The sequence below is a fragment of the Vulpes vulpes genome, chromosome 12 (assembly GCF_048418805.1).
Source record: "Vulpes vulpes isolate BD-2025 chromosome 12, VulVul3, whole genome shotgun sequence".
NCBI classification, from domain to species: Eukaryota; Metazoa; Chordata; class Mammalia; order Carnivora; family Canidae; genus Vulpes; species Vulpes vulpes.
In genome coordinates this window covers 168414924-168427808 of record NC_132791.1, presented here as the reverse complement: position 1 = coordinate 168427808, position 12885 = coordinate 168414924, and the positions used below count along the sequence as shown (strand labels likewise).

The following is a 12885-nucleotide window of genomic DNA, read 5'->3' as shown; positions in this document are numbered from 1 at the left end:
TGGCCCACAGAGCTTTGCGTTCTGATAGCAGGAGGCTCAGGGTGGCCTGTGGTGGCCAGGCAGAGCCAGCATATGCTGTGAATGGGACAGCTTGCCCTGGAAGTTGCTTCCAGGTCCATCTGGCCACCAGGGGCCATGTTGGGGCCACCTTTTCAGGCTGGAGTCCATAGCACAGGAGGGGTGATGCGGTCTGAGCACATTCTCGCCTCCCCTTCCTTGGTCTGGCCCACACCTCACTTAGGGCCAGGAAGTGAGTTCAGGTGAGAACTCCACCTGTCTCGATGCTCATTTCCATGCTTCTAAGTCCAACTTGCTGATACCTAGGTTGTCACTTCTCTGGAAGGAAGTCAGAAGGAAAGCAGAAGTGTTACTGGTCACATACTTGCTTCCACTTACTTCATTAGTGGGGTGTAGCTGTGTGCTTTTTGCCTTTAACCATAAACTGGAACCTGCGCATTCTCTTAAAGAGGCAGTGACTCATTGATCATTGGCACCTGTCCCTGGGAACAGCCATAATCTTGTTTGTAACAAGCGTCTTTTTGCCTGACTTAATTCTTAGAGGAAGCCACCAGTGATGCAGGCACTTCGGTGTCAGTTGGTAACAAGTGCCACCACAACAGGAACTCACAGTGGTGGGCGTCACGGGGGTCTGGTTCCGTTTCATGGCAGCCTTGCTGGGACTTGTGCACGTGTGCCAAGAGCTGTAGGGGAGAGGAATGTGCCTGGAAGCAGCCCGTGCTCCCAGAGGTGCTGTGTGGATCTTCAGGGTTGTTCCTTTTGTTGGGAGCTTTTGTGTGCCTGAGTCTTTTAAATAAGAATACAGTGTCGGAAGTCACCTCTGAAGATCACGGGAACCCATTATTTTGATGTATGCACACAGCTATTTTTGGAATGCATCTAGAATGCTCTGTAGCAAAAGCTGAGCAGAACCTGAGCTCACCCTAAAATGAAAGTTTCTTCCTTTAAACACAGCCTGTTCCCCTTGGTCCTTGCTTTGCTCTTCTTGATTTAAAGGACTTGCACCTGCCAGTGACGGCTTGGGCTAGAAGCCTGCTCCCCTTCCCTCTCAGCAGTGATGCAATTGTGTTGTTAATCTCAGGCTGCTTTTCTCATAGACAAAGAGAAACTTGTTGAAATGCTCCATGCCATGAAGCAGAAGGCACTGTCCGCAGCAGTGGCAGACCCACTCAGGAACTCTCCGAGGGACAGTCCTGCTGTCTCCCTGAGCGGTAAGGCCCAGGGCGGGAAGGACTGCCCCTTCCTCTGCCACCGCCTGGGACTGTCCTGAGGGATGCCCGAGGTCAGAGGCAACCATTCAAGGCCTTCGTCATCAGTCTTTCCTCTTGGAAACCGAATGTGTTTCTGTGTGTCTGTCTGTCTCTGTCTTCCGCACAAAGCTCCCAGCACAGTTGGGGAAAGCTGTGTTCAGGATGGAACAGGAGAGTGGGAAGTCCAGGCTGGGAGCCAATGGGGAGGGTCCCGGTTCCACAGGGCTGTCTGTGGTTGGTTCATGCCGACCGGTTCATGCCACAGCCACCGGCCGGCCACCCCTCTGGAGCCCGTGCCCCAGGTTCCGGCGCCTGCTGCTCCGGCGCTGCTGCTCCTGCCGGCCTCACGTTGACACTCTTCTCCGGCATCTCTTTCTTGCTTGTTCTGCCCTGCAGGCCTCTCCGACACCTGCTTTCACACCTTTCTCTTGGCTTCGGTTAAACCTTGCTGTGCTTCTGAGTGGAGCAGGAAATCTTGACGGTCCGGCCCTGTTCTCAGATCCTAACATTGTCTTTCTTATCGGGCTGGGCCATGTAACGTCTACCTTTTAGGTGACCTGAAGTGACTTGCTTCTTCCTTCAGATTCTCTTTCTTCTCAGATGCCTTCCTGGGGCGCCTTTCAAGGATGGACTTGCTGCTGAACATAGCCCCACCTTCCGACCGCACAGGCTCACTGGCATTTAATTAAATGGCCCCCTGAGTCTTGGTTCTTTGCACTAGGTCTTTATTAAATGTAAGCTCTAGAGGTCAGGGTCCGCCTGTTCACTTGCCGCTCTTAACATTTTCCTCACTTTCTGTCTCTAAAAGAACCAGCCATGCAGCAAGCCTCTCTGGATATGGAGAAGCCTGTGGGTGTTGCTGCTTCCTTGTCTGACGTCGCAAAGGCCACGGAGCCTGGGAGACTGGAGCAGCTCCGGCCCCAGGAGCTGTCGCGGGTCCAGGAGCCCGCTCCTGCCAGCAGCGAGAAGGCTAGGCTGAACGAGGCCCCTGGGGGCAAGAAGAGCCTGAGCATGCTTCATTACATCCGGGGCCCTGCGCCCAAGGACATTCCCGTGCCACTGTCCCACAGCATCAATGGGAAGAGCAAGCCATGGGAGCCCTTCATGGCAGAAGAGTTTGCACATCAGTTCCACGAGTCTGTGCTGCAGTCCACCCAGAAGGCCCTGCAGAAGCATAAAGGTAATGAGACTGCTAGTCCTTGCCCTGCTCCTGTGTCACTAGAACAGCTGGCTGGTGTTCCTGGAGCACTCAACTGCAGCCAGGAGCTCACTACTTAAACTTCAGTGTGCGCAAGGCACCTGACATCGGGCTGAGAATTCTCTGTTGCTAGCAGGTGCCAGGTGATGCTGGTGCCACTGGTCTACTGACTGCACTTCAAGAAAGTGATGCCCTCTGAATTAAGTTAGACTTCCTGGTTTTTTGGTTTTGTTGTTACAGATTTTATTTATTTTAAAGAGTATGTGTGTGCGTGAACAAGGGGGAAGGGTAGAAGGAGAAGAAGGAGCAGATTCTCCGCTGAGCAGGGAGCCTGATGCAGGACACCCTGGGATCATCACCTGAGCAGAAGGCAGTCGCTTGACTAATGAGCCACCCGGGCACCTAAAGCCCTTCCTTTTATTAAGGCCAGGTGAGGGGCCTCCCAGGCAAAGAGGCTCCATTCTTTCTGTAGCTCATGGATTTCCCAGCATTCTCAAACACACTCACCTGGAAGCCTCCCCACTCTTTGACAGCCAGACCGGCAGGTGGTTGTTCCAACAACCTCGGAGAGAGCTTTGTAACACTTGAGCCCCCAGATCCACTCCCCTCAGACATTTTGGTGGGAATTCCCGAAGGTGGGATAACAGGGTTCGCTTCAACTCATTCTCACTGAATCAAAGGTTGAAACTGACTGAAAAAAAAAAAAAAAGAAGAAACTGGGGAGAAAAGAATCTCCCATGATTAAGTAACTACTGAGTATAAAATAAATGTTCATATGTTCCAATAGCCAGAAGAAAATAATTGGGTTATCAGGCCAAAGCCATTTTAAACTTGTTTATTACTGCAAACTATAAAAGCTGAAGGGGCAAGTAAGCTGAAGGGGCAAGTAAGCATCTGTAGACACAACAGCTCTGACACCATGTCAGCATCTCCCAGGTACATTAACACCGCCATCAACAGAGTCAAAATGATACCAAAAAGCAAAGGATGGTTTTCGCAGTGAAAATCAGGAGCAGTGCTTTATTGGGTGTTTGTCATGAATTTACTTGAAAGAATCCTGTTTTTCAAGGAGAAAATATGTTGACTAGACCAGGTTAAATACTCAGTGCCCTCCTAGACAAGCCTCACAGAGGCTTTTCTGTGGCCCTAGGACACATTTTTCTTCCCTTATTTTACATCAACCCTTTCCAGACACTAAACCACTTCCTTGGGTTTTTTGTTTTGTTTTGTTTTTAAGATGTATTCATCTATTTTAAAGAGCGCATGTACAGGGGTCAGGGGAGAGGGAGAGGGAGACTCCCAGGCAGGCTCCCATGCCCAGCACAGAGCCCAACACAGGGCTCATTCCCAAGGACCAGGAGATCCCAACCTGAACCAAAATTAAGAGTTGGATGCTTCACCAACTGTCCTCTACCGAGGCACCCCTTCGTCGGGATTTTAAAGCCATCAAACTCCTACCAATCTGAGCTCTGCAAGTCCATTGACTGCGCATGTCCCAGACTGTAGCAGAGGCAGTGTATACTTGTTAGGATATCTCCTGAGGGGCCATGCCATGGGGGCAGCGCAGATCCCAACAACAGCTAATGCAGGGTATGCCCAGAGACCACAGGACCTGCACTTCCTGAGAGGGCTGGGGGGACCAGTGTCCACAGAGGGCTGGCTGCAGACCAAGCTCAAGCCTCATTTCCTAGATGCTTGGAGATCAGTGTGGCTGAGACCACACACCTGTTGTGACTGGAGTACATAGAGGGCTGCTGCAGTCTTTATGCCTCTCTGACCTTGCCTTTGGGCGCCAGGTTTGACCTCTGAAGGGCACAGGCCTCTCTGAACTCCCTCTAGTCAGCAGACCTGCAGCCACTCAGACTCCTACAGGCCCATCACTCACCTGTTCTCTCCCCACAGGGAACGTAGCTGTGCTGTCTGCAGAGCAGAACCACAAAGTTGACACGTCCATCCACTACAACATTCCCGAGCTACAGTCCTCCAGCCGGCTCCCTCTGCCCCAGCACAATGGGCAGCAGGAGGCCCCCTCCGGGAGGAAGGGCCCCCTCACACAGGAGATGGACCAGGACTCAGAGGACGACGAGGAAGACGGAGAGGAGGACGAGGATGAACCCCCCAGGCGCAAGTGGCAAGGGATTGAGGCAATTTTTGAAGCTTACCAGGAACATATAGAAGGTACAGTAGGGGCAGAGGGAGGGGCTGAGGGCCATGGGAAACAAAGTTGACTCAACGCATCCATGTGGAATCTCCCTGCCAACCCTGGGGACTCTTGAGTGGTGGCACTCAGGGCACAGCTAGGTAGTGTTCCTCCACTACTCTGCCTGTTTTAAGAATTGTCCCTCAGGCTTCTGCAGGTGCCCCAAATTAGAGACCAGAGGCCACAGTTACTGGAAAAATTTAAGTACTGGTTTCTGCCACCACTCAGTGTGACAGCTCAAACCTGGGATGGGCTCTGTGCTTGCTGTCTTCTTTTGCGCTTCTAAATGTTCTATCCGTCCCGGCTGGTTACATACAAGGGTCCTGAAAAGGGAGGAAGGTTTGTGAATTCAGCTGAGCCCCAAATAGTGAGGCCTGGTCATGCCAGAGCCTGCCTCCCCTTTCAGTGCCCCAAGGCTGCCAGCCGTTCCCTTACAGGCTCTGTCACCCTCCTGGGCTATCCTGGGCTAATGCTTTGTGTAGGGAGGCAAGCCCTCATCGGCCTCTGCATGCCTCTCCCTACCCCCGGCCTAGTGTTTTGGAGTGAGAGGCAATGGGCAGGGGTCACGAGGCCTGAGTGCTGTCCTTGTGCTTCTAGCACACTGCCTCCTTTCTCTGCCCCTCTGTTTCCTCGAGAGGCATCTAGCTTGGAGGCTACAGTGCTGGGACTTCTGTGCAGGAGGCCCCTAGACCACAAACCGTCCTTGCTGCACCAAGGCTGCCAGGGTCAGGGCTGCCTCTCCCTGATGCACGTCTGACCATTCACAGAGGAGTTTTCATTCTGAGCAGGGACTGTGAATACTCATCTACGTTTGATTATGGATTGTTCTACTAATCATTGCAAATCCTTTGACATAAGTATTTTTTTTTCCCAAAGGTTTTATTTATTCATTTGACGGAGAGAGTGAGCACACAAGGGAAGCAGCAGAGGGAGAGGGAGAAGCAGGTTCCCCACTGAGCAGGAAGCCCGATGCAGGGCTCCATCCCAGGACTCTGAGATCATGACCCAGTTGGATAATGGAGGCAGATGTTTAACCTACTGAGCCATCCAGGTGCCCCTGAAATAAGCACTTTAAAACAGACTCACAAAAGGAATGCCTGTGCAGGCACAAACAGCGAGCATATCTGCTCCTGCATTTTGCTTCCTCCTCCGTGAGGAACCCTGTTTGGAATTGCTCGCTCCTTACATGTTGTTTTTAAGTGCATACATATGTATCCAGGACCAATGTAGAGCATTTCTTGTTTTTTGGTGCCTTTTTGGGAATCCTTCCCTGCCCCGAGGATGTGATGATTATCTCCATTTTCTTCTAAAATTCTTAAGTCCTGCTTTTATGTCTAGAATTGATTTCTGTGCATGGATGAAAGTAGAAATTAACTTCGTCTTTGGAACTTTCAATTTGTGCAGCCAATTACCCTGGTGAATTATGGGGTGCCGTCTATGCCCCTACCTGTGCCCGGGGTGGGCTGTGGCACCCTCCTCTGCCCAGCTGCCCCTGCACCACCCTGTGGATGCTCTAGGGCTGCCGAGCTCTGCTGAAGAGTGTGCTCATATCTGTGCTTCTCTGGCAACTTCACTGTTTTTGGGCCTTAGGGTTACCCCATGGATTTTAGGATCACCTTGTTCCACCCAAAAAATCATTTGGAATTTGTAGTTGCATTGATTTACAGATATGGAGAGAATTAATGTTTTTGATAGCAATGTTACTGCCTTTATGATTAAATTGCATTAAACTGGGGCACCCCAGGTGGCTGTGTTGGTTAAGCTTCTGCCTCCAGCTTAGATCATGATCCTGGGATCAAGCCCCACATTGGGCTCCACGCTCAGTGGGGGGTCTGCTTCTCCTTCTCCCTCTCCCTCTCCCTCCTTCTCCCTCTCCCCTCCTGCCTTCTGTCTGAAATAAAATCTTTAAAAAGTTTTTTTTTTAATTTTATTTATTTATTCACGAGAGACCCACAGAGAGAGGGAGGCAGAGACACAGGCAGAGAGAGAAGCAGGCTCCATGCAGGGAGCCCGATGTGAGACTCGATCCTGGGACTCTAGGATCATGCCCTGAGCTGAAGGCAGACATTCAACTGCTGAGCCACCCACACGTCCCTTTAGAAATAGTTTAATGCAATTTTTTACTGTTTTGTTTTTGCCATGAGTAACATCCCTTATTAGACTCCGTTTTAGGTAGCAGCTAGGTTATCATGGCTTTTTTAGTTTTTTTTTTTTTTCCTTGTTATATATGATCATAGATGTTCAGACATTCTGTAAATCAAGCTTAGTTCTTTTGAGTTTTTACTTTTTGTCCTGCTGCCATACCTAGGACCTCTGGGCTGTTGAATAGAGCACTGGCACTAACGGAGCTCTTTTCTGGTTTCTGAAATGGGGAAGAAATAAAGGTTCTCGTTTGCTGCCGCATTGATGGCATAGGATTGGCAGGGTTCATGTGGTGCCTAGGCTCCATGGAGGTGACCACCTTCTTTTTTTTGCCTTTGGTGTTTTCTGATGTTGCTTGCTCCTTGCTGAATTTGTTAGCACTTTTAACATTTTTAATCTGTGTCCTGAAGTGGTAGAAGATGGATTTATTGCACTGCATTATTCTATCTCAGTTGTTCTATAAGTTCAGTCAGCTAGCCTTTCCTGTCTTTAATTCCTTTTGTTAAACTACTACCAAAAAAATGTTTATTTCTCATTCCCATAAAGTCCATCACAGGACTGTGGGATTCTTCAGACAGCTGCCCTCAGGTAGGGGGCTCAGCATTCCAAACTACTTGGAGTTTCTGACCCTTTTTTCTGTATGGGCTTCCATGACTGACATAGGAAAAGCACTAGTCTTACACCAACAAATAAAGGCTCCAGCCTGGCTTTTCATTCTTGAAACACTTCAGAGAAAGCAGAGATTTATCCTTGAAAGTTTGAAGTTACTCCTATTAAAACCAGGCTCAGTATCTGGGAAAGGCAGAGATTTTCCTAATTCATGTCCAAATTTACTCTAGCCCCCTTTTATTGAGCAGCTTATTTTATCTTTTGAAAAATAGATTTTAAGACCATAAATTTACCCTTAATGTCTTCCTAATCTGTAGGTCTTAAATAGCCTTTTGATGCTGGGTCCTTTGTCTTTATGCCACTGGGTTGAATTCCCCTATCCAAGGGGCAAGAGGAGAGCCCGGGCTGCTCTGAAAAGAAGGGCAGCCCTGGCCAGGCCCATGGCCCTTGTGTACAAAACACATACCAACATTGCTTGTCTTTTCAGAGCAAAACCTGGAGCGGCAGGTGCTGCAGACACAGTGCAGACGGCTGGAGGCCCAGCACTACAGCCTCAGCCTCACAGCCGAGCAGCTCTCCCATAGCATGGCGGTGAGTCTAGCGCCACACACACAAGGAAGGGGAATAAAAATCAGTGGGGGGGGGGGAGGGGGGGTTGCCTTAAAACACCTTATGCATTGTTTAACCTTTCAAGTTTGCATGCATCACCCATACAGACAAGTTTTGAAGGGAACGCGAATGCTGCTCTTAGGAAGCTACAATTTGTAATTGGTAGAGATTGGAGCCAGTTTGTTTTCCAAGATTTAGCTAAGTGGGGAGGTACTGTTAATTGACAGAATATTGGACCTGAAAGGGAGATGTTATTTGTGTATCCTTCTGGGGGAGTTTGTACTTGTATCTGTCTCCCCTACAGCGATTTGCTGAAGAGGATGTTACAGTTGCAAAGCTCTGGCACAGCCGATCACCTCCTACTCCTATAGCCTGGTCCCTCTGCTCTGCTAGCTGCATTAGCATGGCCCACTCCTTGGCTTCCTCCAAGTGCATGGGCGACATGGGGCTGCAGATTTGGGCTGTTGCTGAGCTGCAATAGTTTTATAATCAGGGCTAGTGTTTAAAATCTCAGGGTTGATACAGAGCCAGCAATGGACCCTGGTTCTATGCAGGTCCTTGAGCACTCCAAGGCTTTGGGCACAGCTTAAACTGGTTCTTCCAGAGATGTGATCAGAATTCTGAGCCAGGAAGGGGAGGTTTCTTGAGTCTTGGTCTGCCTTTCCATATGACCCCCAGAGCACTCATGTATCGTGCCCATTTCCTTACTGCAAAATCAATGTTTTACCTGAATCCCTCTCTCTCTCTCTCCAGGAATTGAGGAGCCAGAAACAGAAGATTGTTTCAGAGAGGGAGCGACTCCAGGCAGAACTGGATCACTTGAGGAAGTGCCTTGCGTTGCCTGCAATGCATTGGCCTAGAGGTTACTTTAAGGGATATCCTAGGTGACGGTTTCCCTTGCACTAGGCCGAACCTATAGTATAGAAATATTATCTATTTTATTACCTTGAATATTTAATATTTTTCACTGGGAGGTTTGAAGCTTAAAAAAAAAATGAGAATGTGCCATGCATGAAGCAAAGGATTCCAGGCTCCAGAAGAACGAACGAACTCGCCTTGACTTCAATGCACCTGAATCACCTTTGTCATTCAGCGAGCAACCAATGTAGGACGCCCATAGTTCTTTCTTTTTAAAGGTGGTTTTATTCTTCCCCCATCATTATTTTTGAATCTGAAAGTGAAGGCTCCCTATACCAACACTAAAACTTGATCATTTCTGGCCCCTGGGTGCGTAAGACTGGATCAGACCGAGCGTGTTCTGTTCCTGGTGTGGCCGTGTGAGCACTCCCCAATAACCCAGTCTGCTTTCGCTGCAGCATGGGGCCGGCCTCGCTCCTCCGCAGGACTGAGACCTGCTTCAGCTGGAAGAAGGTGGGGTGCATTTCTGGGAAAGGGCTTATTTGTTTGTTACTTTTCTGCAAAATTTTCTTCAAAGCAACAGGTCCTAGGAGCACACAAAGCAACAGTACTAAAGCCTCACCCAAAGGCTTTTCCCTGGAAAAGCTCTCCTCTAAAGTGCATCAACAAACTGAAGGTACCTTTTTATTACTCCGTGGGGGAAAATGTACAGAGCTCTATGTATACATATGTTCACACCCACCAAATTGTTACTGCAGTGGGCTGTGTTTTCATACAAACGTAAATTTTGAGAGAAAAGTCAAAGGTGCTTCAGCCTTGTACTGTGTATATATATTAAAAAAACAAAGTTTTGTATGTTTTTATTACTTTAATTATTGTTATAAAAAGCCTGCCATTTTTAATATGTGGTTTGGGGGGATTTTTGTTTGTTTGTTTTCCTGTTTGGGGGTTTTGTTTGTTTTTTTGCTTTTGTTTTTCTGGGCAAAAAAACTTGCTTTTAGTGTTTGTACTGCTGCTGGTCAGGACATTAAAATATTGAAGTGTTTTTAAAAATTAAAGAAGAAGAAAAGTAAAAGAGCTTACCACTGGCGCCTATGCGATCACTTCATTTTTGAGTTGCACCAGAAAGTGATGTAGAAAGCCATGTGTTACTTCTTACCTCCTCCTGTCCCCTCCCCCTGGCTCTGGACAGCACCCAGAACCAGTTGCTATTGAGGAGGGGCTTGTCCCCAGGCGGGAACAAGCAGCTGTCGTGTATGCACCTGTGCGTGCACACGGCTCTGTTGAAAGAACCGGTCAGGAAGTGAGTGAGTTCTGTGATAGGATTCTAAGGTGTCTTACAGCAGTCTGAGAACAGGTGCAAAGTAGAAACTTTAGAAGCTTTATTTAGATGCAAAGCTTTGTAAAAGCCTAAAAGTAGGGTAAACAATGTCTGAGCTGAACTTCTCCTCCTCTCGAACTTATATGGTCATGAGCATAGGAGCAGCTGGGAATGCCATCTCAGTGCAAAGCAGTGTTTCCTCCTTGTCCCAGTTACTGCTCATTCAGGCAGTGTCTAATCTAGATCAAGCAGGTAACCTCTTGCTGAATGGGCCCAAACCAGAGACCCAGAGCAGCCAGTGGTTGGTCTGTCAGGGGTGGGAATAGAGGCAAGAATCTTGATGGCCGCTGTCCCCTTCACCCTGGGTCAGAGGAAGGGCTGGCTGACCTTCAGGAAGGCTACTCACTGTGATCAGTGGCCGCGCCCTCAGCCCCAGACCTTAGCTGTGCAGAACAGCTTGCTGGCAGATGGCACTGTGTTGCTTTATCTGTTCCCACACCGTTTGCTTTGTATGTCTGCCAAGAATCTTCCAGTTATTAGCAAACTCAGACAAAAAGTGCCGCCAGTATTATCAGCAGTCAACAAGCGCCTTCCTCTCCACAAAAACGACTTGAAGAGAACGAAGGCCTGTTCTGTGGGCCTCCTCCCCTGCAAAGACATTGAGAGATCAACATGTTCCACAAGTGGGGACAGGTGTTCAGAGGGAGCTCTACTGCCAACAGTCAGAGAAACTATTATTGAATTTCTCTAAAAGTCTGCTTGCTATTTCCAGTCTGAAACAGCAAGCTTAAGAGTTACATCTTAGCACCTCCCTCCCTGTCCCCCACCCCACCCCCCAAAAATCACAGGAAAGGGCTGGATGCCCCTGCTAATCAGCTTGGCAATGGCCAGAGGAAACAGGAAGTACAGCCCAGCCCTTCACCATCCAAGGGGAGCCCCTTGTTGGGCTTTTCTGTAATGGGAGGAGGTCGTGGGGTAAAGGGATGGAGCCATACAGGGGAGGTCTCTGCCCGTGGGTTACAACCAGCTGTGGGTACAGCTCTGTCCCAGAGCTAGAACTCTTCTTGTTCCTTCCAGCTGGAAATACCACCTTCCCCCTGCCTGCCTTCATGCTTTCTGTCACTCTGACTTCCCCACATGCTCACCTATCTGTAATAAGACAATCAGAATATAAACCAGTAAGGCAGCATGAAAAAGCTAAGGTAAGAAAGCAAAGTACACCAGTGAGACCTGGTGCCCAATCATGGTTTTTTTCCCATCCTGTAATTTTCAGATGATTCAGAAACAGCACAGCAGCACCTAAGTCTTCAGTTTGGGCTGAAAAATTGACAAATACATAATTTCTGAAGCTTTCTGTTCAGCTAGTTCACACAATTTAAAAGACAAAGTTCAGAAGTACACAAAGTTTGCTTTAGAGTTGTTTATGCAACTTGTGTCAGTATTTTCATGAAGACTTCCGTCTTTCACGACCTTGTGTCTTCCTACCACACCTGGAAGCTCCGGCTGCCATCTGTCCTAAAGGGGACTGCACTCAACTTCCAGAGCTGAGACGTGTGGTTCCACATTTAATCAGATCATTAGAAACAAACCAGAGCTCTCCCAAAACTTGGCACTATATATAACCTGATCATTTGGAAATATTTTGTTTCATAGAGCCAAATGGACATAAAATATCTCAATCCATGATCTCCTAGAGGTGACCAAGATAGGACTTAGTTTTTTCCTCTGGAAAGAAACTAGACACTTAATTGGCATTTACATTCTAGAGGATTATATCCTAAAGCAAATTCCAAAAATATTAAAAGGAGCCCACACTTTCAACAGCCAAGAATTACAACACAAGAAATCCCAAGTTTGTACATGGAATAGTACTTTCCTCAAGTAGCTTAATCATGCTGCCAAATCTCAAAATTCAGATACCCCCTTTCACCTCTGAGCTGTTTTTAAGTAGAAAATTCTAAGGATCTACCACAAGATGGAGATGGTCAGCATAAGCCGATTCTGTTACTCTTAGGTGTATATTAGCCACTTAGCCATCCCTGCACTCTTTTTCCAGGAAACCAGTTACTGACTTCCTCACTACTTGCAGTAGCCTGTCTGCCCCAACTTTTTGATCCAACGCTTAAGTGAAACTCTTCTCTCTGCCTTGACCTGAGGAAGACCATCTAATTGGTTGTGTTACTTTGTATGTACCCTGTGCTTAATTGCTAGAACAGTAAAACCAGTACATGGGAGGGAGGAGGAATGCCTCGGTCACTCTGGGGGCAGTTTAGATGCTGTGAAATTAAACCTGTTCTAAGTGTACTTGTTTGAATTAATTGTATTGTAATATTATTTGTTGAATGTAGTAATTAGGTATTTATGAATATATTGCTGTAATTTCTGACAACATCCAAAAAAATAAAATCTTCCTAAATCATTAAGAGGAAAATCTTTTTTATAATAGGGCAAAAAAGGGGGGGGGAAGGGGGCAGAAAAGCTCAGCCATCTAGCTTTACAGGTAAAACATGAAGACAAATTCGATTATAACTTCAGCCAGATTTCAAGAGCACAGGATAGTAAGGGGGAGCTCTATGATATATGGGACTCTGACCCTCCCCAGTAGCATGTGGTTTCTCATTCTAGAAGAGTCCGCAGATGAAAAGGCAAGTCCTGTCATCTAAAAGCAACCCTCTAAAAC

At 47.8% G+C, this 12885-nt stretch overlaps 1 protein-coding gene across 15 annotated transcripts in view; it reads left to right on the top strand.

The window, feature by feature from the left end:
- Positions 1–12628, top strand: part of GSE1 (Gse1 coiled-coil protein) — a 414721-nt gene extending 402093 nt beyond the window's left edge. For 9 of the 15 annotated variants that reach the window (XM_026004936.2, XM_026004933.2, XM_026004934.2 and 6 more), the window contains 5 exons: positions 1116–1229; positions 2077–2448; positions 4369–4644; positions 7905–8008; positions 8780–12628. In XM_026004936.2, the coding sequence (XP_025860721.2) occupies positions 1116–1229; positions 2077–2448; positions 4369–4644; positions 7905–8008; positions 8780–8914 (1001 nt within the window). In that variant the 3' untranslated portion in view covers positions 8915–12628. The remainder of the gene's footprint in view (positions 1–1115; positions 1230–2076; positions 2449–4368; positions 4645–7904; positions 8009–8779) is intronic. The other 6 variants (XM_072731390.1, XM_072731388.1, XM_072731386.1 and 3 more) reach the window with 1 other exon arrangement.
- The last annotated feature ends 257 nt before the right edge of the window (positions 12629–12885 follow it).